Raw genomic sequence first — 27,491 nt, 5'->3', positions numbered from 1 at the left:
CACGTCTGTGTTTAGTTGTCTGTCTCTCTTTAAAATACCAGCTCCAGGGCAGAGACTTTGTTGTGATGACTTTGTATCCCTACTGCCTGGAGCCTGTGTAATATGCATTGAATTAGAGTAAATGTGTGGAATTTTTTTGCCTATGTGTTTTTAGTTCCCTCATTTTCACTTTTCTCGTCCTTAAACTGTCCTCTGAGAATCATTTCCATGCCCATTTTATTCTGCTGCCATCAATGATGTTTAGTTTCTGAATTACTATAAAACCTATATATTTTTAAAAATTTATTTATTTTAATTGGAGACTAATTACTTTACAATATTGTAGTGGTTTTTGCCCTACATTGACATGAATCAGCCATGGATGTACATGTGTTCCCCATCCTGAACCCCCTCCCGCCTCCCTCCCCATCCCATCCCTCAGGGTCATCCCAGTGCACCAGCCCTGAGCACCCTGTCTTATGCATTGAACCTGGACTGGCGATCTATTTCACATATGGTAATATACATGTTTCAATGCTATTCTCTCAAATCATCGCACCATTGCCTTCTCCCACAGAGTCCAAAAGTCTGTTCTTTACATCTGTGTCTTTTTTGCTGTCTTGCATATAGGGTCATCATTACCATCTTTCTAAATTCCATATATATGTGTCAATATATTGTACTGGTGTTTTTCTTTCTGACTTGCTTCACTCTGTATAATAGGCTCCAGTTTCATCCATCTCATTAGAACTGATTCAAATGAATTCTTTTTAATAGCTGAGTAATGTTCCATTGTGTATATATACCACAGCTTTCTTATCCATTCATCTGCCGATGGACATCTGGGTTGCTTCCATGTCCTAGCTATTATAAACAGTGCTGCGATGAACGTTGGGATACACATGTCTCTTTCAGTTCTGGTTTCCTCGGTGTATATGCCCAGCAGTGGGATTGCTGGGTCATATGGCAGTTCTATTTCCAGTTTTTTAAGGAATCTCCATACTGTTATCCATAGTGGCTGTACTAGTTTGCATTCCCACCAACAGTGTAAGAGGGTTCCCTTTGCTCTGCACCCTCTCCAGCATTTATTGTTTGTAGACTTTTTAATAGCAGCCATTCTGACCAGCATGAAATGGTACCTCATTGTGTAAAACTTAAATTTTGCTTTACCCTTATGCCTATAGAGTACAGGAATGATTATCAACCTTCTCCCATACAGAATGAAATTGAATACTCAGTGTGATTCATGGACTACTTGTTGCATGATCATTTCTTCATCTGTTGCAAGAATCAAGTAAGACATATTCAATAAATGGAATATCTGTTATTGTTAGCCAGAAAATCAGACTGTTAAATGAGAATGTGTGTGGCAACCCTATTCTAAGTGTTTGACTTTAATGAACTAATTTAATCCTGTAGATACTATTATTGTCACCATTTTATAGACAAGAGCCAGGAAGGTAACTGCTTAAAGTGAGGCCATGGGCATGCAAAATCTGCCTGCTTGACAGGTAGACTCTCAGGCCCCTCCCAAGACCCCCTGAGTGAGAATTGTTTTTAAAATAATAAGCTTTGACCCTAGACTTGTAGATGCAGTAGAATCTTCAGTGAAGTCAGAACTTCCACATTTCTAGAAAGCTCTACAGATGATTTTGATAGTAGTCAAGATTGAGAACTACCAAAGTAGATCCCTGTTAACTAGTGTACCATAAAATGCAATGAAATATCACCATAACTTTTAAGTCATTTGAGACCCATAGTCATCTACATATATGAGACTAATAAAATTATAAGGATAACTTATAAAAATAATCACTTTTTATTGATGTATTTTCATGCTATACCCTATTTTGGGGATAGGGACAAGGAAATTTTTTCATAGGAAAATTTTAAATGGTTACACGGCATTGAAATTTGGAATCCCTATAGAATTCTCTACTTCCCGGAACTATTAAACTTTGAATATGTGTGCATCTTTTGTGCCATCAGAATTGGATGTTATACTGCTTTGTAACTACCCCTTTTAGGAACTTAGCATATGCATGAATGAATACAGAAGTAATGGCATTTGAGACATGTAGTACTTATTTGGGTAGTAAAATGGTATTTGGGGTAGCTGTAGCATAGTTGCATGATAGCTTGACTGCCTGGATTCAAATTCTGTCTCTGCTGCTTACCAACAGTATAACCCAATCAAATTATTTATTCTTTCTGTTCTTAGATTCCTTGTCTACAAAGTGGGAAAAATAATGCCTACAGAATTAAACCAGTTAATAAAGGTCAAAAACAGAATAGGGTAGCACATATATTCTCACTAAACAGTCTGATTCTCTGGCCAATAATATTCCATTATTCCATTTATTGAATGTGTTTTATTGGGAGTTCTTGTAACAGTTGAGGAAATGGCCATGTCACTAGTAATTGAGAATAGGATTTGTTCTCTGGTGTGTCTGTCTCTAAAGCCCATGTCTTTCTAGATAATGCTCTACTGAATGTGTGGACATGATTGTTAGAAATTGGAATGAATAACAATAAAACTAAAGTAAATATTACCTTGCCTTATAGCCTATAAACTGTTTTTACCTAAGTTGTGTAATTTGACACTTGAGCAGCTCTGTAGAGGACAGTAGGGCAGTATTCCCATTTAACAGATGAAAAACCAAGTCTTAGCTTTCCGGGGTCACAGACTAGTCTTCTGTCTCCTACACAAGTGTTCTTTTGGATAATTTTCTTTACACCTCGAGGAGGCTTTTTACTGCTATGTTGTTCTGTCTCTTACTCGTGTCCAGCTCTTTGCAACCGTATGAACCACAGGACGCCAGGCTTCCCTGTCCTTGACTGTTTCCTGGCGTTTGCTCAAACTCATGTCCATTGAGTCAGTGATGCATCCAGCCATCTCATCCTCAGTCACCTCCTTCTCCTTCTGCCCTCAATCCTTCCCAGCATCAGGGTCTTTTCCAGTGAGTCAGCTATTTGCATCAGGTGGCGGAAGTACTGGAGTTTCAGCATAGGTCCTTCCAATGAATATTCAGGGTTGATTTCCTTGAGGTTTGACTGGTTTGATCTCCTTGCTGTCCAAGGGACGCTCAAGAGTCTTCATCACGTCAATTTGAAAGCATCAGTTCTTTAGCCTTCAGTCTTCTTTATGGTCCAACTCTCACATCTGTATGTGGCATTGGAAAAACCATAGCCTTGACTCTATAGACCTTTGTCAGCAAAGTGATTATCTCTGCTTTTTAATACATGGTCTAGATTTGTCATAGCTTTCTTCCAAGTCACAAGTGTCTTTTAATTTCATGGGTACAGTCACCATCCACAGTGATTTTTGGAGCCCAAGGAAAGAAAATCTGTAATTGTTTCCATTTTTTCCCTATCTACTTGCCAAAAAGTGATGGGACTGGTTGTCACGGTCTTCATTTTTTCAGTGTTGAGTTTTAAGCTGGCTTTTCACTCTCCTTTTTCACTTTCATCAAGAGGCTGTTTAGTTCCTCTTTGCTTTCTGCTATTAGAGTGGTATCATTTGCATATCTGAGGTTGTTGGTATTTCTCCCGGCAGTCTTGATTCCGGCTTGTGAGTTATCTAGCCTGGCATTTCTCATGATGTAGTCTGCATAAAAGTTAAATAAGCAAGTTGACAATACACAGCCTTAATGTATTTCTTTCCCAATTTGGAATCAGTCCTTTGTTCCATGTCCGGTTCTAACCGTTGCTTCTTGTCCTGCATATGATGGTGCATTATATATGACCAAAAGTATCACTGCCATCACTGCCAGTACTGGACTTTTTTTTTTTATCATCACTTAATAGTCAAAACAGCCAGTAAACTCCTTGCCTTGACCTCACATATTCACTCAGTCATTAGCACCCACTCACCTCCTCGTCCATGTACAAACAAATAGATGGAGGCCCCGTTTCAGGGAGTCCCTCCGGGATATGCCTGGACCGCTACTCACCAGCCTGGTTTCTGACCTATTGCATCTCCCTGATAACTGGATATACACAGAATTGGGGGGGCAGGACTTAAGTTCCCATTATCTTCTAGTGAGACTTTGCAGAATTCTCTTTATACATAGAGTCTGTTTTTGTTTTGTTTTTGTTTCTATTTTTTGAAGACAGGATTGGATTAAATGATTTTTAAGATACCTTCCAGCTTTAAAACCTTGTTTTTGGGAGGTTGTTAGTTTGCCTAGTTTGGTTATCTTATATTCTTTCTGGGTGGTAAAGCAGATTATAGCCCTATTTTATAGATGTGAATAAGAATAACAAGAAGCTCCAAAGTACCTAAGGTTTTGTGTTTTTTTTTTTTTAGTAAATTTAACTGAAACTAAAAATGGTAAGAGTATCCTGATTCCCATCCAGTTTTCCATTAGTTACATTCATCAGACACTTGGAATCATCACTCATAGTGGTTTAGAACAACTTTTTTTAAACTTAGAGCTTCCCATTATATTTTTCACTGATGTAGATTGAAGAAAGTTGGCAGGCTTTGAAGTAGAACTTGAAAAAGGAATTCAGTTATTAATTGTTGTTAACCCCCTTGCTTTCTGCTAGCTCTTATCAATCATATTAATAGATGCCTCAGTATATTTGGATGTCTTTGTGAGGATGGGGAGGTGGGAGGGTGAGATATATAAAATCACTACAAAAAGTAACATGGAAATAAAAACAGGAAAACAAATCTTGGAAAGTGGAGCACAAGAACAGTTATGTTCAGGATCAGGAAAGTGCTTGAACTAGAGGAGGTAAGCCCAAAGAAGCAGGATACCAGAGCTGTTGATAAAACAGAAGTGTATGAACACCTGAATAACGAGGTATGTACCAGTTTGGGCATTTCCATAGTGTAGCCATGGGCTTCTCAGGTGGATCAGTGGTTAAGAATCTACCTGTCAACCCTGGAGATGAACGTTCCATCCCTTGGTCAGGAAGATACCCCGGAGAAAGGAATGGCAATCCACTCCAGTGTTCTTACCTTCGAGATCCCATGGACAGAGGGGCCTGGTGGGCTACAGCTCATGGAGTCACGAAGAGTCTGACACAACTTAGCGACTAAACAACAACATAGTATAGTGATAGGTTCCTGAACACCTTTGAGGATGTTACTCTTCACATGTAATCTTCACAATAACCCTGGTAGGCAGATGATAAATGATTCTTCCTAATTTTAACTCTTTAGAAAATGAAATTTGGGCAGTTACTCATTTTTTTTAAGGTCACACAGCTCTGAGTAGCTTTGCTAATAACCAGCAGTTTTACCCAACACAAGCTACTTCTGTTGCCTCAATTTTCTCGTTTATAAGATTCGAATCATAATTATACCTACCTCATAGGGTGAGAAGCAGTGCTTACAAACTTCCTAGTGTGGTTCTTGGCACATGGTAAGTACTAGTAAATGCTAGATGTTGCTATTATTCCTGTGAAAGCTGCAATTTAAATAACTTGACATTCAGCAGATTTTTTTTTTCCTGCTATGTGTTGGATCTTTTAGAACATAAGTGGGCTGGTTATGCATGTATATTTCCAAAATGATTTTAAAGTCAATCTTCTACTTAAAACCTACGTCCCTACCACTTTACAAAGCAAAGCTACATGTGGCTTGCCCAGCTTCTTTTCTTAGACTTAGTAAAATTTCTTCAAGTAGGGAGAGAAGAAAATTGATCAATGTTTTAATTATGTGTGTGTGTGCTCACACACACACATGCACGTCTTAGTGTTAAAGGGTGTGTGTCTTAGTATATAAGGGAAAGTATGGGCTTCAGAGTCAGATTTTGATTCAGACTATGGGGCCAGCTCTTCTTAGCCGTGTGACTTTTGGGGATATCATTATCATCTTTATCCTCTATAAAGAGGATTAGTGACACCCATCTCATAGAATTGTTCTCATTTTTAGTTAAAGAATTTCCAGCTTCATACGGAATGATCAGAAATGTTACTTCCTGGAGAATACATTGTAAAGAGTGAAGAAAATGGCTTATTTTATTTAGAAATAGTAAAATCCGTCCTACCCAAATGTAGTAAATTATTTATCATCCTTTGAGACCAATATACTTGAAAAAGCTTTAGATGGGTTTTGCAAATGGTGGTATTATTTCACTTGGACTCCAGTGTCTTGAAATGTACCCATGAATTTTGCTTTGTTGATACAGGCAATTGAGTTAGTTGCCAAATGGATTTTAGTGGTTTGATATTCATCTTACTCAAAGCTAAAGGACCTGAAATAATCTTTAGCCACTACTTCATGTTGAAAGCATCTCAGGCAAGTTTTACACGAAGAGGACATAGCAGATATTTGGTTAGTTTTTAGGAAGCTTGCTTACTATGATATTCTTTCTCCAGGTATTTGGCACCACCCCCAGTACTGCAAGGAGCATTAAGTTCTGTCTCATGGTTATCCAAGAATTTCAGTGTAGAGAGACTTAGAGTCCTAATGTTATATAACTTATACTTAAAATCTTTACTTTTGTGTAGTTATGTGAAAAATACAATGATGTCTTGCAACCAGTTTGATCTTTTTGTGGAATTGCTTTAGGTACATGCATTAGTTAGCTCCATATTTTATATAGTTATTTTGAGTGTCCACTTCCTCTTGATGAACTGATTTGAAACATCAGATCGGGAATGTTGGACTTATGTAATTTTCCTTCTTTTTTTAAAGCACTAGTCATTTTTCTTAATGGAATACTGCTACTATCAAAGGAAGTATTCTGGCTTAGCTCCACTGATTAATTTTCACTGTTTGCTCTTTATTTGAAGAAAACAAGTCTAAGGATGCTGTTTATGCATTTGTGTCTACTCGATTGAGCTGGCAGTTATATATATAGAAATAGGAATAAGATTACAGTTATATACACAGAAACAGGAATAATATCACAGTTGCATGTTTAGTGCAACTAAATAATAATATTAATGATATTATTAATTGTTGGGCATATTGCATTAATGCCTTCTATTCCAGATCACTAGAAAAATCTTCTGGTATTCACCCCTGTTATGTTTCCGTTAAGGTCTTAGAGTTGTCTCAACTTTCCATAGGAAAAGTGAGTAAATGACAGATCAAAACTTGAGGCAGTATTGAATTCATGTTTTACTGATTTATGGAGAAGAATGATTTTATTATTTTCTACCATGTGAAAATGATTATGGGTCTTTTTGGACCAAAGGACTGATACTAAGGTGGTATCTAGGACAGTTTTATATTCTAGCTTAATGTCTATGTCTGCTCTAAACAGGGAAAGTATTGTAATTTAAAATATCACATATAAGCCATAAATACTTTCCTCTTGGTACATCATATCCTAAAGCTCACAGGAGAAGTGGCTTAAAATTTTGTTTTTATGTCTAGATTGTAAGTAAAATCACTTGTCATAGTGAGTTGCAAAATGCAAACCTTCATTTTGAAGCTGCCTATTTCTCATTTGGATCTGACATATTAAAAAGCATATAATTAATGCCTGACATTAGTAATTAACATTAACTTTATGGTGCTTAATATGCCATCGTTCATCCATCAAATAACCAGAAATGCATAATGTCTTGACATAAAGGTTTTAATTAGATAGAACTGTCCTTCAGTTTTCACATGGTGTAAATGTTAAAAGCCCAGAATGTATTTAAGGAAAAATTTTGTATTTGTTTGTTGGGTGTTAGCTGTATTTTTATTTATTTTTTTTTTTAGGAGTATGCGTCAACAATTGTGTCAGGAACTGCAAAGGGAGAATGGGGACCTCATTGTGCAGTCTTCATTATCGACTAAAGAGCGCCACCTTGCTGCAGTGGCCAGTGCGCTCTGGAGGCATTTCTTTTCGTTTCTGAAGAGTCAGAGGATGTCACAGATAGTGCCTCTCTCGCAACTCGCGGATGCGGCCGCAGGTCAGCGTTCTTAATTTGCCAGTTAGCTTCTCATTTTGCAGACTCTGTCAGTTTTTTCTTCTGTTTGCTTAGTAGCAAACTCTTATTTTATTACAGTGCAATAAATATTTTGACAACCAGGAAGAAAAGAATTATGTATTTTAAAGTTAGGATTCTTTGGCTTGTTTATTATTTTCCTGTTAGTAAAAGTAAAAATTAAGTGATGATTTGCTAAAAAGATCATTTTTAACCTTAAAAATACTGAATATACGTGGCTTTTCTTATTCATGCGTTATTTGGAAAGTAAAGCAGTATTTGACTTCTAGTTCAGGTCGTTTATTTTCAGATTGTGTGTGCAGATACCTAGTAAAATATGAAATTGAATAAAGAGCAAAAAGAGATGGCTTGAATTCCACTTCAGCATAAAACCGATGAGATCAGAATGACATGGAGTACATAGAATGTTGCTTTTCAGACTTCTGTTAGATTCTATTTTAAGTTGTAATCTTTACTTAATTTGATTATTAGCCTATAGACATGTCCTTAGACTTTAAGGGATTCTGAATCAGATGAAATTATAAGCAAAAATTTGAATATATATATATTCACATATGCACTTTCCCGAAAAGAAGTCTTTATCTTTTTCAAAGGGATATTTTATCCAACGTATGTTAAGAAGTACTGGAATAGAGAGAGATCAATATGGTGACTACATGTATTTAAATGCGGTTTTTAAGAAGATGTTTAATGTATTTAAATGTAAACGCTTTTAAAAACCTAAGCTCTAAACCAAGGTTTATTTTACCCTGGTGTGAATAAGGAAAACTTAGCTAAAAGCATTACATAAAAGACTTCATGATATACATTTGAAAAGATTTTGAATTCTGCTAGTGCTTCCATAATTAAAACTTTACCGTGATATGTACATTGGAGAACTATGACGGGGCAATGGTTTTCCAACCACTGTAATGTCTCTGAAAATAAATACTGACTTTCAGTTTAACCAAAGCAGTCATTATTAGTCGATATGACTTATCTTTCTACCATTCATCACCCCAACTCCCACTTAATGACCAAAATGATACAAGTTAGTCAGTACTGTCTTAGGTACTGAAAATAAATAGTAATATAGATATGAAGCCAATATATGTGGGTTTGGGGTTTGTTTTGAAGTAAAGACAGGAGGCAAAAATTTCCTGCATTAAAAAATAGTTAATGAATACTTTGCCATTGGGATTTATCAATGGGAAAAAAAGAACTACAAGTCCTTCTTTCATGCATAAGCTCCATGTTCTTATGGAAGGAAGAGAGCAAGAAGGAGGGTAAGTAAAATGTGTAATATGTCAGATGATGATAAATGGAGAAAAAGAAAAATACAGAAAAGGATAGAGATAGGGAACCTGGGTTCGATCCCTGGGTTGGGAAGATTCCCTGGAGGAGGGCATGGCACCCCACTCCAGTATTCTTGCCTGGAGAATCCCATGGACGGAGGAGCCTGGCGGGCTACAGTCCACGGGGTCACAAAGAGTCGGACACGACTGAGCTATTAAGCACAAGGGAAGACCACAGGCAAGTTATGGCTTCAAATAAGAGCTGCCCAGAAAACTTGTAATAGGTATCATTTGAGCAAAGACCCGAAGGAGGTGAGCTATGCGGCCATGCAGATACGAGCTGTGCAAACATCCAGAGGCAAGAGCGTGTCTGGTGTGTTCGAGAAACTGCACGGAAGCCATCAAAGCTCTTGTGGCGTAAGAACTGGAGAAAGAGGAGTCAGAGACACAGTCCACGGGCTGTGGAGAACTGCTTTCTGTTCTGCCTTATGCATAGTTGTAAGAAGACTTTCCTGAGACTGGAAAGTCTTGAGCAGAGAGGGGATATGATTGCTCTGGCTGCTGGACCGAGATTAGACTATTGAGAGGTGGGGAGGTCACATAGAGAACTCTTGTAACAGCTTAGAGATGGACAGCTGGGGCCACAGTGGGAGCGGTGGAAGTGGCGAGAAGTGGTCAGATTTCCAGTTTGAAAGTAGAGCTGACAATTTTCTAAGTGGGTTTGATATGGTAAGCAAAATAGAGAAAGGGAGAAACCCTCGTTTGAGATGAGAAAGATTGTGGCAGGAAGAAATTTTTATGAGTGAAGACTGGGATTTTGACTTTGGATATACAGATATATTTTATATATATATCTCCCTTAAAATCTGAGTAGGGTTGTTGAATAGACCCCTGGATAATGAACCTCGGTTTCAGGGAAGAGGTCCAAGCTAGAGATTTAAATTTGGGAACTATTTATGTACAAATAGTCTTATAAAGCTGTGACCTGGATAAGACTGCTAACAGAGTAAGTAGTAAAAAGAGAAGTTTGAAGACAGGTCCCAGGATATTCCCATGTTCAGATTTGTAGGATTAGAAGGAACCAAGAAAGGAGACTGTAAGGAATACCAGTGAGGTGATGTGAAAACCCATTAAGTGTAGTGCCATGGAAACCAAATTACAGAGCATTTTAAGGAAAGAATAGTGATCAACATTTTGAATGTGTTTAATGGGTCAATTGGGATGAGGCCTGAGAATTGGTCATTGGATATAGTAGGACAGAGGTTACTGGTGTCCTTGAAGAGCAGTTTTTTGCTGTAGTGGGTAGAGGCAAAGGCCCCTTAAAGATATCCAAGAGAAAATGCGAGAAGAGGAATCACTGGCTGCAAACATAAGTAAATCTTTTTGAGTATATCACCATTAAAAGAGGCTTCCCTGGTGGCTCAGATGGTAAGGAATCTGCCTGCAATGCAGGATCCCGGGTTTGATCCGTGGGTCAGAAGATGCCCTGGAGGAGGAAATGGCAACCCCCTCCAGTATCGTTGCCTGGAGAATTCCATGGACAGGCTACAGTCCATGGGATCTCAGAGAGTTGGACTCGACTTAGTGACTAACACATACACATCTATAAGAAGTAGAAAAAATTGGGATGTTAGCTGGAGAGGGAGGTGGGGTCAAGGAGGGTTTTTATTTTTTTTTTTTTTTAAACATGGGAGAAACTCCAGCATATTTATAATGCTGACAGGAATGTGTAGGAGTGAGAGAAAACTTGATGCTGCAAGACAGTCATTTGTGTTTTAATTCCCAGGAGAAATGGGATCTCATAGAGGACTCGGCCTCAGATCTCCTGTGGTAGCAGAAGAGGAGGCAGAATAAATGGGTCCACTTGGAGGTGGCAGGGTAGATGTGGTGGTTCTCTTCTGATGCTTCTCCTTTCTCCTTGACGTAGTAAAAGTCATTAACTGAAAATGAAGATGGGGAGGAGATGCTGACTGATAGTAGAGAGAGGAGAGAAGGTATTCAGTAATCCTCTAGGAGAATGAAAGACCAAATGGACTAGGGAAATATGGTAGGAACGATAGCCAGCTCTAAGGACCCACTTACCATCTTTGGTCATAAATTTAAAGTGAGATCGGTCCACATGGTTGTTCACCAGCCACTTAACATTGGCCATAGGTGCCCATGGGGAGAAGACAAAGAGTTGTAATTAAACAGATGGTGTTTTTTTCCAGGCAAGTTCAGTGAATCAAGTAAGAGACAAGGGAATTGATGGTATATGAAAATGAGTGTAATGATGGAGCATTCAGTCAGGTTGCCTGGAAAGGGAAGGGAAGGCACAAAGTCAGTGAGGAGCATAGGGAAAGTTGTAGGACCAATGAATCGTAGGTCCTGATGGAATCAAAGGATTGCTGGAGGAGTTGGGAACCTACAGGAGGAGAGTTGGAAAGCTGATTTGATGCCAGAAAGAGGGGTCTTCAAAGTCGGGATTTCAGGTTCTCTGTATCACCATGGGAGTGAGTGGCGAAACTACTGAAAGATGGTCTCACTGAAGGGGAGAAGTTCACGTCCAAGAGACTGGGAGGAAAAAATCATCAAGAACTATGACAGGAGTGCAGTTAGAAAGGATGATAGTGAGCTCCAGTCTTCAGGGAATGAGAGGTGGTGAAGGAGGAGACAGACAGGTGCAACAAAGAGAGTGTTGGTGTAATTTGATGACCTGAGACTCAAAGCCAAAGGTTTTCAAGAAGAGGAAGGGAGAATGGTCTAGAAGCAGCAGTGTGGACCAGAAGTTGCTCATCCTTTGTGGGTCCCATGTATGAGAGAGTGGGAGGATATAAACAGCCACCGTTTGAGCGAGCATTACAGGAGGCAGTGCTTAATAAATAATTTATTGATAAACATAAATTGGTGTTGGACAAGGAAATGGCAACCCACTCCAGTATTCTTGCCTGGAGAATCCCATGGACAGAGGAGCCTGGTGGGCTACAATCCATGGGGTCATAAAGAGTTGGACACAAATAGAGTGCACATGCACATAAATTGATGCACTGCAAATTAGGTTGGGGAATCCCAGGAAATCACAAAATAAAGTCTGTTTGTTTACCATGGGGATCTAAGAAATTCTGGTTCCTAGGGTTTCTGAGTTCTGAGGGAAGTGGAGTATCATTGATTGATTGTAGGAAATCACTGTTTACTAGAAGAAAATGTCCAGTGTCCATGGTGAGTGAGAGCTCTTCATCTGTGGTCAGTGAAAGTGGAAGTCACTCAGTCATGTCTGTGGTAGGTGATGAGTAAATTAACTTGATTGGAAAAGAGTGGATGCTAGAAATGTTTTTGGTAATGGGTCATTTGCGTGAGAGAGGCTCTTTAGCAGAGACATCAGGTTTAGAATTTGCCATTTGAGGGCTTTCCTGGTGGTTCAGTGATAAAGAATCCTTTGCTAAGGCAGGAAACATGGGTTGGGTCCCTGATGTGTGAAGAGCCTACATGCCTTGAAGCAGATACGCCCATGCACTGCCACTACTGAGCATGCACTCCAGAGCCAGGGACCTGCGACTGCTGAAGCTCGTGTTCCCTAGAGCCTGTGCTCCGCAACAAGAGAAGCGACTGCAGTGAATCAAGCAATAATTTTTTTTTTTATTAATTTGCCATTTGAAGGGCCTTTCTATTATAGATGCATTGTGATGATGCTGAGACAGATTTTTCCAGACCCTTTCTTGGAGATGCAGATAATCAGCACAGAAATGTCTTTGACAATATGAATTTAGTTCAGTTTTAGCTTTCTGTTCTACATTTCTAAAACGTGACATTTACTGTTTAGTGCTGATTTTTTAAAAAATCACTATTAACATAATTTGAAGGGAGATAGTGGTTTTTTCTTTCTTTTTTACATTCTCACTGTAAGTTTCTCTCATTGTAAATCTAGATTTTACTTTGCTGGCGATGGACTTGCCCAGCACTGCCCCATCAGATCTTCAGCCTCAGCCAGTTACATCAATGATACAACTCTTTGGTTGGGATGATATCATCTGGCCCCAGGTTGTAGCCAGATATTTAAGTCATTTCCTACAGAATAGGTAAGTGTTTTTATTTCAGGTGTACACGTTAATGTAAACCCACAGTAGATTAGTTCCCGAGGAAGCAAAGAGTTTCCAAAATAAAAACTGGTCTTTGCTATGTATACTTTCACTTGGGCAATTGGTTGCTTTCCTGTGTATCCACATTTTGACTGTATTAACAGTAGGAAAGTTTTCTTAAAACAATGCTGCTGCTGCTTTGTCAAAATGGTTGTCCTTTGTCAAAGGACGGCCTTACCCTCATCTTGAAATGATCTTTCTACATTCGCCATTGTGAAAGAAATTATACAATTAATACTGCTAAATCTGTAAGGCACTGTTTTATTATCACAGTTTTAGTTTAATGGTAACTTTCCTCTTCACACTAGGTTTTAAAGATCGGACTTTTGTGCAGTGATGAACAAGAGACTTCATCACCTTGAACTTTGATTTTCATGTCTTTGAGTGTCTGTATTACATAAGAGATCTGAGGAATCCCAACAGAAAAAATATACAATCAGTAATAGAAATGGTATAGAACAATCAGGGTGATTCAGATAAGAATATCAAGATAAGGGAAAATAAAATGAATACACAAACCTAAGAGACCAATGTAGATCTGATCCCCCTGCCAGTCAGTGAAAATGAAGAGAGGTATTCTTCTCAAAAGGAAGTTCATTAAGCATACTCATTAATCATTTTTTCACTAGCTTTCAGTTACACAGTAAGGGAGTTCAGCTTCAATTGGATTACTTTTAGGATCCCTTCCAGCTTAAGAATTCTTTGATGACAACAAACATTTGTTTATATTATTTGTTAAATACTTGTGTGAAATTATCTCAAAGGATTTGTTTTTAAAATAATATTGGTATGTTAGCAGCAAGGAAGGACTAACTGAAATGAAGCAGCTGAAGTGAAATGCTAAGATGTTAAGATGTTAAGTAGCGTTGGGAGGTTGTATAGGTAATAACCCATCTGAGTTCTATTTTGTGTTCTCCTTTCTTATGAAAATGCATATTCAGAGTATTTCAAAACAGTACTTTTAGAGTTATGATTTATGTATTTTTCAAGTGTCTAACTTTACACAACATTTATAATTAGGTTAAGACTTATCCCCATCCTCTCATATAAAATGATTAGAAATCAGATTAAGCCAGACCTTTGAATTTGTAAAAGTAATTTTTAAAAAGCTCTTGTTTGGATGTTATTTTGGAGTTCTTTAATGATGACTGCCTGTGGGCGGGGGGAGCAGAAAAGGAAGGGAGGGGGATTGGATTGGTTGGGAGACCCTCGTAGAAATGTATTTCATCTTTTTTCTTCTGTATATGGTCGTGATTGCTTCTGTGTTTTACTCTAAGGGCCACGGTTTTTTATTGTGCTTGCCACTTCCTTCAGTATTATCACACAAAGCTACTTAAACCCCTTCCCTGTTTTTCTTATTTTAACCATGTCTCTCCGTTGGCATAAGTCATATGTATGCCACCAGTGGAAAAAGGAAAACTTAAAAATTAGGGCATTATAAATGAGAGCAGGAGTGTTTGTCTAAAATATTTTGTGGTATCTGTAGTGTTTATTTTCAGCAGAGTATGTCTGCATTCGTGTGTGTGTAAAATAAGTGGGACCAAAAGCTGGGGGGTATTAGAATGTTTTATTTCTCAATCTCTGTACTCAGGGAACACATCGTCAGGGTTTTGTTTTGGTTTCTGTTTTTAATATTCATCAACTTATTTTTACAGCATGTTATGTGAAGCACTTTCTCATTCAGGCTGTGTATCTTTTCAAGCCCTAACTGTAAGATCATGGATCCGTTGCATTTTGCAAATGTATGTAAAAAACCTTCATGTGCCAGATGACTCATTCATTGATATAAATCCTGATCAGGCAGTTGGTAAGTACTGCAAGTGTTTTGCTTTCTGGCTTGCTAAGTATATTTAGAATTTCCTGTTTTGTTACATAAATTAATAGAAAAGATTAAAAATATATATATTTGTAAGTAGGTATTAATATGAACAGAAGTTTATTTCCATTTGCAGTCTGTTTCTTTTTTCTTGATATTTTCCCATTACTGTATATGACAAATTTCTCTCTTATAAAGATAAAAGAACTTATTTCCTTGGAAGCTCAGAACAAAAATTTGCTCTCAGGTGACAAGCTATTTTTTTACCTTGAAGAAACTGGTCAGAAAAAAAAAGTGGAGATATGAAGTAAATAACTAGATATCATACTGTGAACACCCTATAAAGAAAAATATCCAATTATGAATAATTTCCTCCTTTTCCTTGTAACTTTTTTTTTTAATATTCCATACTGTTCTGGTTGTCTGGAGCGTGTGCATTTTCCTTTTCCTAAAGCTATTGTTTATGGCCAGTTGTAAATCTTGGAAAGGCTGGACTGAAAACATGCTCCACATTTACTTTTATATTTTATTATATCAGTTGGCTTTACATTAATACCTTTTGGGACTAGGATGTTCACAAGTAAATGTTTGTTTGTTTTTAAATAAAGCCTTCCTATAGTGAGAGAAACTTAGTTTTCAAAAATGTAGAAATGTTCATTTTAAAACAAATCATTGTCACAAATGAAGAATGCTGCATTCTCTGCCCGTGTGTGTGTGTGTGTGTGTGTGTGTGTGTGTACGTGCTCCCCGTGTGTGTGTGTGTGTGTGTGAACGTGCTCCCCATGTTTGTGTGTGTGTGTGTGTGTGTGTGTGTGTGTGTGTGTGTGTGTGAACGTGCTCCATCGTGTCTGACTCTTTGTGACCCCACGGACTGTAGCCTGCCTGGCTCCTCTGTCCATGGAATTCCCCAGGCCAGAATACTGGAGTGGGTTGCTGTTTCCTACTCCAGGAATATATGTATATATACATATATGTAGCATAAATTTGTATAATAAACATATAATTTATTTTGACAGAAAAGGACTACATGGAACAGTTGACTGAACTGACAAGGTTGCTATTTAAGCTATCAGAAGTAAAGAATATTTTCTCAAAGTCTCAAGTTGAATATTTACCCATCCCAGAAGATCCTAAAAAAGCACTTGTTCGGTTCTTTGAGGTATTTTTTTATTCATTAATATAATTGTCCAAATCAGTTACAATTATTTTTCCAAAAATCCTGAAGTGTTCATTATGTTTTTCTGTAAAATGAGTTATTTTAAACTGAATCATATTATTGGTTGCTGCTATTATAAAATTATTGAAGAATAGAAATGTGAATCTAAGATATAGTGTACAATTCATTTTTGAGGACAGCAGAGGAATTACATTTAATGAAAAATAATAAGAGTAAAGAATGCCACATAAAAACCTTACTCCAAATTGATCGAAATCATAGGAGTATCTTTTTGCTAAAATTGCTGGCTAACCATATTCTTCAGGTACTTAAATCTCCTTATATATGGTCCATAATAGTTCCAACTTAATGTTTACCACCCTGTAACAAACTACAAATTTTACAGTAAAATTTTAGTGTGTATTCAGCATAAGCACCAGCTACTTCACATCCATAACATGGTTGGGGCTTTAAAATCCAGTCCATTTGTTTTGTTTTGGCTCTGTAATAAATAGTTCCATTCAACATTTTACTTTTAATTATTAATTTTGTAGGGATCTATCTTACGTGATAGTCTTGTTTTATAGCCTAATTGAAGTTGTTAATGTGCTTGGATTAGTGTTTTTGTAAGCTATTCACAGTAAAACTTGGTTTATTTTCCCACAGTGGTTGATATTAACTGCAATGAAAATCATTACAACCCGTAAGCTCTTTCCATAAATGTGAATTCTTCCATTGGTTTTCATTAAGTTAAAATACAATTGTACAAACAGTTAGAGATGTCATATTAATCTTAAAAATATTTCATAATGGTATAGTAAGTGAGTATGAAAGTCGCTCAGTTGTGTCCAACTCTTTGCAACCATGGAATTCTCCAGGCCAGAATGCTGGAGTGGGTGGCCTTTCCCTTCTGCAGGGAATCTTCCCAACCCAGGAATCGAACCCAGGTCTCCCACATGGCAGGCAGATTCTTTACAGGGAAGCCCAAGAATAATGGAGTAGGTAGCCTATCCCTTCTCCAGGGGATCTTCAGTATATGCAAATGTAAAATACACATGTCTCTGGAGCCTTGTCTTTAGTTGTTGATTGAATCTCCATCTCTAATTAAACACCTTTGCCAGGGACTATCCTGGACCAGAAAAGAATGTAAAAGTCAAGCACCCAATCAATCATATTCAAAGGCTCTCCTAGTTTAATCCTATCCAAATTAATTGCTCTTTCACCACTCACTAAACTATAGTAATTCGCTAAATTCGCTAGATAGTATTAAGTGAAGATTTCTTAGGGACTTGAAGAACCAAAAGAACTAGTCCTTGATCTTAGTGAACTTTTACTTGTCTGAGAATACAAGATATGCCCAGAGATTAAAATAATATAAGATAGTATGATATGTAAGTTAGTAAGATATGGTAAGTGCCAATTAGCTGATAGGTCAATCAGCAGGTTAAGAATTCAGAGCATCTTGATATAGGAAGTTTAGTTTTTATCCTGTGAACAGGCTTTATAAATTTTTAAGTAGTTCTGATTTGTTCAAATGACTTTAAGAAAATTGGTAACAACAGAGTACAGAGTCCATTAAAGGCTCAGGAGCACTAATGGCCAGAAACGAGTGGGATTTAGGAGGAATTGAAGTAGGGGATCTTTGAATGATTGTGAAATACTGTGTTTAACTAGAAGAATGGTGACCTTAAGCAGAGATCATGATTTAGGATGGGGCCAAAGTAGATGAGAAGCCCAATTTTAAACCCGCTTAGTTTGAAATTGTCTCAGGGGGTGCTCAGGGACCTCTCTCCCCCACCACCTGCTGTGACTCACAGAACTCAGCATATAGTTGTACTTAGGTCTATGACTTATCACAGTGAAAGGTTTCAAAGTACAGTCAGCAAAGAGAAAAGGTACATGGGTGACATCTGGAGAAGCCAAGCGCAGCTTCGTCTTCTAGTGGTGTTGCCCTGGACATGCTGAATTCTTCCGGCAAGGAGTTGGGAGCACCTGGGAAATTCTTTACTGGGGGAGCTCTTAAATGACTCAGTGCCCTGGGGTTTGTTTTTTTGTTTTTTTAGTGGGGGCTGGCCACCTAGGCCCTGTTTGTTCAGCACTTTTAAAGATCCAGATTCCTAGAAGGAAAGCAGGTATCCAGCATAACTGTATTGGTTGCACAAACTGTTGAAACAGTGAGCCGTTCTTATCAGAAAGTGATGGGGAAAAAATATAAGGTTCCAAAAACCACCCAAGGGCCAACCTTGCATGTAAGCCTTCTAAGGATAGTGACATTGGGACCTGCTATGTTAACTCTTAGCAGAGAAATGATAGCATGGCATGAAGGTAGGGGAGTAGTCAAGGCACTGAAAAATACACATCTCAGAATTCGGAGAGGTTAAAGCGAAACATAGAGAAATACTGAAAGCTAGGGCACTGGTTTTCTCAAACGTCTCTTTCATAGACTTCTAGGAGTCAGTAATGTTCAGGGGTTCTGTGAGCTCAAAAGTATATTGGTGTTTATACAAAGAACGTAAAAGCTGTAGTAGAAATCAACACCATGGCCCAAGATTATACTAGATATAATTATATCATCATAATTTTCAAGGCCATGCAGTCACACAGGGGGAGAAAAGTCCGTTCACTTAAGAATATCACTAATGAAGCCACAAAGTTTTTGATTTTAATAAATTTTGATCCTTGAGTACATGCCCTTTTTGTATTCTGTGAATGACGATAGGAAGTGTATTTAAAGTACATTTGCTGCACACCGAAAAAAGACTATTTAAATAAGAAACACTTATGTAATTGAGTTGCAAGCTGAATGGACACTTTTATCATGAAAGAACAACTGACAAAATATGGTTATTCAGACCTGAGTATTTGGCAAATATTTTCTTAAAAATGAGCCTATCACTTCAAAGAAAGCAACTTTGAAATCACTTCAAAGACAGCATTTTTGCTAATTAATATAATTTAAGCTTTTAAGAAAATTAGAATTTTGCAGCACTTATATTTTCCACCAGGAGCTTGAAAACTTCTTAACAGTTTAAGATTTTTGGATAGCATTGGTGTTAACAAATACAATTATTTGTTATATTAACAAATATGATTTTTAAAAAGTACAGACAGTGAAATGTGTTGTCCAAATTGGGAACCAAAATTTTTCAGATAACAAGTACAGATGTTTTGGAAAGCATGCATGGGTGGAAAACACGCATTCAAAGCACAGGATCGACCAGTGGCTTTTGATGTAGCAGAGTACAGACTCTGCATTGAAGTGACTTTGGATGCCACATGACAACTCACGTTTAAGAAATACCAATTGTCAAGTTGTGGTGTAATATCAAAAAGGAATTTCACAATTATCTGAAACATTTATTAAAATACTTTTTCTTCTTCCAGCTACATGTATTTATCAGACTTATTTGTTTTTATCTACAACATATTGCAACAGATTGTATGCAGAAGCAGATATGAGAATAACTATCTTTTATTAAGCCAGATGTTAAAGAGATATGCAGAAATATTTTAAAAAAGCCACTTTTCAGTATGTTTTTTTGTTTGTTTCGGAAAAGGAAGTTATTTTCACTAAAAATATATTACTTAGAGTAACATGTTTATAATTTTAAAAAATAATTAAAAATTTCCTTTTGTAATTCCTAACATAATAAATATCAATAGATATAGTTCAAATAATATAATAATGTGAGAGTTGGACTGTGAAGAAAGCTGAGTGCCAAAAAATTGATGCTTTTGAACTGTGGTGTTGGAGAAGACTCTTGAGAGTCCCTTGGACTGCAAGGAGATCCAACCAGTCCATCCTAAAGGAGATCAGTCCTGGGTGTTCATTGGAAGGACTGATGCTGAAGCTGAAACTCCAATACTTTGGCCACCTCATGCAAAGAGCTGACTCATTGGAAAAGACCCTGATGCTCGGAGGGATTGGGGGCAGGAGGAGAAGGAGACGACAGAGGATGAGATGGCTGGATGGCATCACCGGCTCCATGGACATGAGTTTTGAGTAAACTCCAGGAGTTGGTGATGGACAGGGAGGCCTGGCGTGCTGCGATTCATGGGGTCGCAGAGTCGGACACGACTGAGCAACTGAGCTGAGCTGAACTGAACTGAAGCCCTTTAAGATCCTCAATTGTTAAGTGTATAAACAGGAAACTGAGACCAAAAGTTTGAGAATTTCTGGTCCAGGAAAAGAAGTATAGAAAACCAAGGGCAGAGATCTAAATGGAAAAGGGGATTCATTGAGTATATATCTTTTGTTCTCATCTGTTCACTTCCTAATCACTCACATTCACTAGGTTTCTTATCTTTTCCTTCATTCTACATTTTATCATCAACACGGCTAACTTTATTATCACCTGGGATAACTTACCTTGAGTCCTCATGTCAAATCTCCTCCAGGGGTCTCTCAGTGGTCTTCCCTTCTGCAGACATCCATCCACTCCCGTGACTGATCACTGAACCATGGCGTCGGTGGCTGCATCTGAAAGTTCACTGACTGTCACCACTTGCCTTCCAGCTCTTGGAGTGACTTCATCAGGACCTTCCTTTCCCTATTTTCCAAGTGCAGCGTCCTCTCATGGTCTCACTTTCTTCTCTATCTACCTCAAGTAAACCTCTTGGAGGCCTCATTTCAACTACTCTTAACCAACACACTCAAAATCTCCCACCCCTGACTTTTGGTTACAGCTGTAAGCCTTCAACTTTGGATCAGTACGACCACCTGGTTTCTTTCCTTTGTCTTGTCTTCTGAGATCTTCAGGAGAAAAACCACGTAACCATGTATCCTGGTGCCATTCATGGTCCGGTTTGGGTGATTGAAATTCATTGTAAGTTCTCAGTAGTGGCTTAGAAACATCACTACTGTCCTCAAACCTCACCCATCCCTAGCCAGTTTTCTCTTGATTCTTTTTGTGACTTCTCAACTCTTGCTTATTCTTACCTTTTTACAACTAGCCTCTCACGTATTTACCTTCTTCTTCTGACTTCACCATTATTCTTTCACTACCTCATCTCACACTTCTCTGCCTCCCCAATTTGCCATTTACACCCTTTGTACCTCATCCTATTTTTTCCTCTGAGAAAGTTAAGCCGGCAAGTATTGGCTTATAAACAAAATTCTGAGGAAAAAATCAACTCTTATCATAAACCTGAACTTTATGGAGGTCTGACTTGTAAGAGTTTATTAACCTCACCAGTAGGTCTTTCTTGTAGAAATTTGCGGATTTAGAATTCCCAGTTATGTGCTAGAAATATGGTGAGCCATCCTGTTTGGAATGCCTAACAGGAAATTTGTTTATAAGCTTCTTGTATATTAGTCCCATGTGTCTTTAACTAATACTTTGCTGACTCATAATTATTGGTGAATTGATTTTTTTTTATTCTTCCTTTAGCCTTTATTTTAATCATAAAAGGCAAGATAATTCTTTTTTCTGGATTTTAATTGCTGTGAACATTTATTGGAAAGTTAAGGATGATGGCTTAAATGTAAGGAATATGTATGTGCATGTGTGTGGTAGAAAGAGAAATTATCTGTATTTTTCAAAGTCTGAATTGTAGAAAACTTGGAAAGCTAAATCATGTTTTTTCTTATTTATAGGCTGTTGGTATAACTTACGGGAATCTGCAGACATTTTCTGATAAATCTGCCATGGTCACAAAGTCCTTAGAATACCTTGGTGAAATATTAAAATATATAAAACCTTATTTGGGAAAAAAAGTTTCCAGTGCAGGGCTGCACCTGACTTATACGATGATGGGTATGTATTCCTGACTTTATTAAAACTTCCCTAGACTGAACCTATGGTATCATGATGGATAGGAATATACTGATACACTGGCTAAGTCACTACTATCCACACAATCTTAAGAATAATCCGAAAGACAGTGATTTAGTTTAAAATAATTCATGTTGATTTTCAAGTGTATCTGTGTCTTGCCCTACCTCCTTTCAGAACTTTTCTTATGCTTGGTTAATACTAAAATTAATTATGATCAATAGAAAAAACACACCAGCTCCAGCTTGCTTCGGATAGTCTGTTGTAAATCATTCACATTGTGAATGCCTGCATAATTAAAATGAACCCTTTTCCAACACTTATCTAGGCTTTGTTAGAATTTAAAACTTCAGAAAACCATCACTTCTGTTTTTTATGGTCTGCTCTGTATGAAGGAGGTCAGGAAAGGATTTATTATAGTGGTAAAAGATATTTATGCTTCAAATCTTGTTTCTCACAATATGTTTTCTCCTTTCAAAAAGAAAAGAAATCTTCTTCTGTGTCTGCACTATAACAACAGAGGTCATCCTTCTTTAGGAAGTCAGTAATTTGAATATCTTTGTTCACTAAAACCTTGTTGCTAACCAAAAATAGGAACTGGATAAAGGGAAATGAGAAGGATTTCCTTAGAAGTTTTTATACAGAATTTAAGTTTACTTTTTTTTCTCTGTGGCCAAAACCTTATATCTGTTCCCTTTGATCTTGTGAACATATGAATAAACCTGATTTGGGCTGTCTGAAACCTTTTATCTTTGTTGTGAAAGATAAAGGAGAATGTGAAAATGTGTAAATATGGATGATGTAGGATGTAGTGGAAGCAGTAGTAGCAATTCGGTCAATTTAATTTTAGAGAAAAATATAAGAATTTATTATAAATTTAACTTAGTAAAATGTAGATTAACATGTGTTTCAGCATTTAAGCTTATAATTTATTAGTTGCTATTAGATTTTTGCCAAGCTAAATGTATGATTTTAGAAGGATGTCTTTATTTTACAAAATACATGATTGTCTTATCAAGAACTGCAAAATCATTTGGATTGGTGATATGTAGACCTGGGACATAATTCTCCTTATGAAGAATTAGGGGGCCTTCTTTGTTTTGTTACATGCTTGATTTTTTATTTAATGGCCAGTGGATATGGTATTCTTTTCCTTTGTCTAGCCCTCAGAGTCTGGAATAGAGTACACTGCTATAGTGTTGCCCATTTAGTCAGCAGAAATTAGGAACAGATGTCTTTTACGGGTACACAGGTTTAGAAGAAAACAGAGAAAGAGCAAATACAAATTGTTGAGAGTTGGAACCTGTTTGGGGTGTGTTGGCGTTGGGATATCACATCGTCTAGAGGAAAGAAAATTAACCACTGAAACATGAGTCCTTTGTTTACCTGGCTGGGTCCTCCTGGGGATAAATGCCTCTGCTGTTCTGTTGCCCCGCTGCTGGTGGAGGCACTGCCTCTTGACAGCATCACTCCAGATGAAGGCATCTGGGGTCTAAATTGTCTCCAGGTAATTTCTGAGAAGGCAGGATTGATCTCTCAGTAGTGTCTTCAGCTTCCCTTCCCTTTATGTCCTTTTTTTTCCATCCTTTATATCTCTGGTTTTTCTGTGGTTTTTCTGTTTCCATGACTTTTCTTTTGATCATGTTTCTCTCTTGGGATCATTCTTCCCCTTTGATCTTTCAAATTGAAATTCTACACATGACCCTTCACTGTCCAGCCCAGGAAGACCTGCTCTCCCTGACTCTGCTTCATCTGTCCTTCTCATTTAGCTTTCCATTTATTACAATTATTTGAGTACTTGATATGCCTCCAGTAAAATTTAAACTTGCTTATGGTTAGTGGCCATATCTTATTATTTCCATCATCGTCTTGTATTCTGAACAAATAAGAACATTTACTGAGTATACATCAGGCACTGATTTGGGAACTGATGATACAGTGGTTAAAGAGATTCTCCAGTATAGAGGATGGCATATATTAAGTAAATATTTCTGGAACTTAATAACCTTAAATATAAATCTAGCTATTAGTATGTAGTGTATTTTGTAGTGTTTACTAAATGAGCAAAGTTGCTTTCTGTTAACTACATCTAAAAAAATAATGATCTCAATTGTCTTTTTTTTTTAAGGCTTAATATATACATAGAGTAGAAAATAAGTAAATATATAAGAACTCTTGTAGTGTGACTTTCAATTGTGGGAATATATTCCCTACAGTTTTCCTATATTTTCAGCTTTATCAGTAAGTAAGTAATAGTTCTTGTTGGTGGTTTAGTCACAAAGTCGTGTCCGACTGTTGAGACACCGTGGACTGTGGGTTGCCATTTCCTTCTCCAGGGGGTCTTCCACATCCAGGAATCAAACTCAGGTCTCCTGCATTGCAGGCAGATTCTTTATTGACTGAGCTACAAAGGAAACCAAAATGAAACTGAAAGTTGCTCAGTCCTGTCTGACTCTTTGCAACCCCCTTGGGATTCTCCAGGCCAGAATACTGGAATAGTTCTTAGCCAGGAAAAATACTTGGTTTCTTACAAAGCTGCTCTGTGTATTTAAACCTTTTCCAGAGTTTTTTACTTAAAATTGTTTTCCTTTGCATTTTTAATTCCACACACCCTTGAATGCTCTTTCCTCAAACTTTCAAATTAGGGGCTTGATAGCAGTAAAACAAATGTATCATCTCTACCTTCTATGAACTCATGAAATTTCAGGTCTTTGTCAGTGTTATAACCATTGCAAAAGAAAAAATACAAGGGTACATGAGGTGTTTTCAGTTGGAAGGTCCTTGCTCTTTATAAGTTAATACCTGTGTGACACTTGAGTGATATGAATCATTTCAAATGGTGGTGATGACGGTTCCTCTTACCAGTGTATTAATGTTGTTTAGAATGGGAGCTCTTCTTACATTGCTGTCATCCTCAAGATTTTCACCTACTGGATAAATGAGCAACAGGCCAGCGTTATTTAAAATATTGCTAAGTGAGCGCTGTGTTTCTTTATGATTGATTATTGTATTTCCTTTTACAACAGAAGATTAATGTTGCTGTTTGTTCTTAGAAGTGATTGTTGGTTGTTGTTTTTTTTAAAAAAAACCTGTATATTCATCTATAAGCATATTTTTGTTTTCCTTCAGAGCTTGAATTTTAAACTTTCTGTTTTAGGGAAATGACTTTGAATTTTATCTTCTTTTTTGCTTTTCTAAGATGAAATAAAATATAAAAGTTTATGCAGCAACTGTGCCACTGCTGTTTGGACAAGTGGTTAATGATCTCCTTTTAAATTCAAATTTTTCAGTAAAAGGGGGCTCAGTAGCAGTAATATACTCTAAAGGGAAGTATATATCTGCCCTTAATTACTTTGTTAAGCAAAAAGTGCTCATTTGTTGATTTACCATCATTCAGTTGTAGCGGTTTTTTGACAGACTCCTACCATTAGGAAACCATATAATACAGTTCATGTAGTAAAGAGGTCCATTTCTCTTCTTTTAGAATCAAACTTTAAATTCAGTGTTTATGTTAAATAGATATAAATTACAAAAACTGAAGTTCCAAGAGGTTAAGTGATTGCTTCAAGATGTTACAGCTAATCTTTTTTCCTACTTCAACAGTTAAATTTAGCGATCCCTCTTGTGGCAAACTGGGTTCAGACAGCCTGAAAATGTAATTCAAAATATAAAGAAATAAGACTATCAGTAAAATTTACAGTAACATGAAGAAGCCCAGGGAAAAGTGAATATACACATAAAAGCATAATATATGGTCTTCAGTGTTCTTAAGATTGGGCTGCAGATTGGCCTCTGAGTTTCCTAGCAGCCAGAGCAAAGAGAGAGAGAGGTCTGGCTAATTGCAACATTCAGTCAATAACTTCACATAATGTATAACCACACATTGTGTGTATGTATTAAATGCCAGTTGCGCAGGAAATGTATGTTTTTCTTGGCCCAGAACTGAGACAGTTGCCTCTTTAGTGAAATACTTTGCATATGTCTTTTGACTGTTAATACATCTTTCTTCCTATTGCCAACTTAACTTGGTACTCTGTATTTTAAATATACTTTTTTTTTTTTTTTTTTACTGGAGTGACAAAATTTTCTGATTAGAAGATAACCATAATTTCTCTTACCACTCCTCTTTGTTAGGAATTCTGGTTAAATCATGGGCACTGATCTTTGCCACCTCTAAAGCCCAAAAATTACTATTCCGGATCATAGACTGTTTACTGCTGCCGCATACAGTGTTACAGCAAGAGAAGGAGCTGCCTGCGCCTATGTTGACTGCAATTCAGAAGAGTCTTCCTTTGTATCTCCAGGTATAGTAAGTGTGACTCCTTAAAAGGAAAAAAAAAATTTGACGCTTGCCTTAAAGCAGTTTACTAATTGCAGATTTCAAAACCATACGTTGTATTCCTTGTGTACACGTGTGATGATGTACTTCCACTGAACAGGTTTAAAATTCTTTTATGTTGAGCTCTGAAAACAAAGATGAAAGAGGCAAAAACCTCCACTCTCAAGAAGCTTAAAGTTGAGCGAAGAGACTGACTAGCGTAGACAATCCAGCATTTGCTCGGCATTTTCCTCAGAGGCCTCTGCTCTCTGTCAGCCAGACTGGGCCGAGGAGATGCAAGAGAAGATAACTGTAGTAAAGGATATTAGGTGTTAAAGAGCAGAGTGGGTAGGAGCTGAAGGACTGTACTGGAAGAGGGAACAGCATGTGGAGAGCATAAGCTATAAGAAAACATGACTCATGAGGAAAGGCAAATAATTCTTCTGTGGCTGGAGGCTCATAAAGGAGGAGCCACATAGCGAAGAGTTTGGTGTACTATTAAAAAGTTTGGACTTGCCCTCGTACGAGGGGAATGTTGTTGGATTATGAGCAGAGACGTGGGAGTGACATACCATATTTACGTTTTGGAAAGGTGATTCTGGTGGCCACGTTTAAGTTGGTGAGGAGGTTAGACTGGAGATTTGGAAGGCAGGGGGTAGTTCATCATCTAAAGGTATGGAACTAAGGCAGTGGGTGCAGAGCACACAGCAGATTTTAGAAACATTTAGGATCAGCAGTCACAGAGTTGCTGAGTGTGAGTGTTGTAGAGCAGCAGAAAGAAATAGAATACTTCTTAGATTCCATGGTGGCTGCTTATATCAATAGTTGTGTGGAGTGCTTGCCCCAGCGTGGCCCTCTGATACCAAAACAGTTCACATAAGAATTCTTATAAACTTCCTAAGTTTAAAAATTAGTTGAATTATCCATTTGGCAGAACTGACTTGGAGCTCTGTCTTTAGCTTCTTAAAGGTACAAGCTCTTCTCATCAGAATTTTTTTAGAAGTACTCATTTATTATTTTTATCTTCTGATGTAATATGCTTTTCCTCAAACAGAGCATGAAAGAAATGGGTGGGGGAATCCATTGTTTTGTTTTTTTCAATTGTTTAAGTGCTTATGTTTTAACAGCTTTGTACTGTTTTTCATTAGAAATAAACT

At 37.4% G+C, this 27,491-nt stretch overlaps 1 protein-coding gene across 5 annotated transcripts in view; it reads left to right on the top strand.

Annotated features, from left to right (window-relative positions):
- Window positions 1-27,491, top strand: part of MMS22L (MMS22 like, DNA repair protein) — a 121,126-nt gene that overhangs the window by 74,505 nt on the left and 19,130 nt on the right. For all 5 annotated transcript variants that reach the window (XM_043439200.1, XM_043439201.1, XM_043439202.1 and 2 more), the window contains 6 exons: window positions 7,652-7,845; window positions 13,060-13,210; window positions 14,926-15,077; window positions 16,103-16,245; window positions 21,839-21,998; window positions 26,151-26,320. In XM_043439200.1, coding sequence (XP_043295135.1) covers window positions 7,652-7,845; window positions 13,060-13,210; window positions 14,926-15,077; window positions 16,103-16,245; window positions 21,839-21,998; window positions 26,151-26,320 — 970 coding nt within the window. The remainder of the gene's footprint in view (window positions 1-7,651; window positions 7,846-13,059; window positions 13,211-14,925; window positions 15,078-16,102; window positions 16,246-21,838; window positions 21,999-26,150; window positions 26,321-27,491) is intronic.

This window comes from Cervus canadensis, chromosome 20, assembly GCF_019320065.1.
Source record: "Cervus canadensis isolate Bull #8, Minnesota chromosome 20, ASM1932006v1, whole genome shotgun sequence".
Lineage (NCBI taxonomy): Eukaryota > Metazoa > Chordata > Mammalia > Artiodactyla > Cervidae > Cervus > Cervus canadensis.
This window is presented reverse-complemented; position numbering and strand designations above follow the sequence as displayed.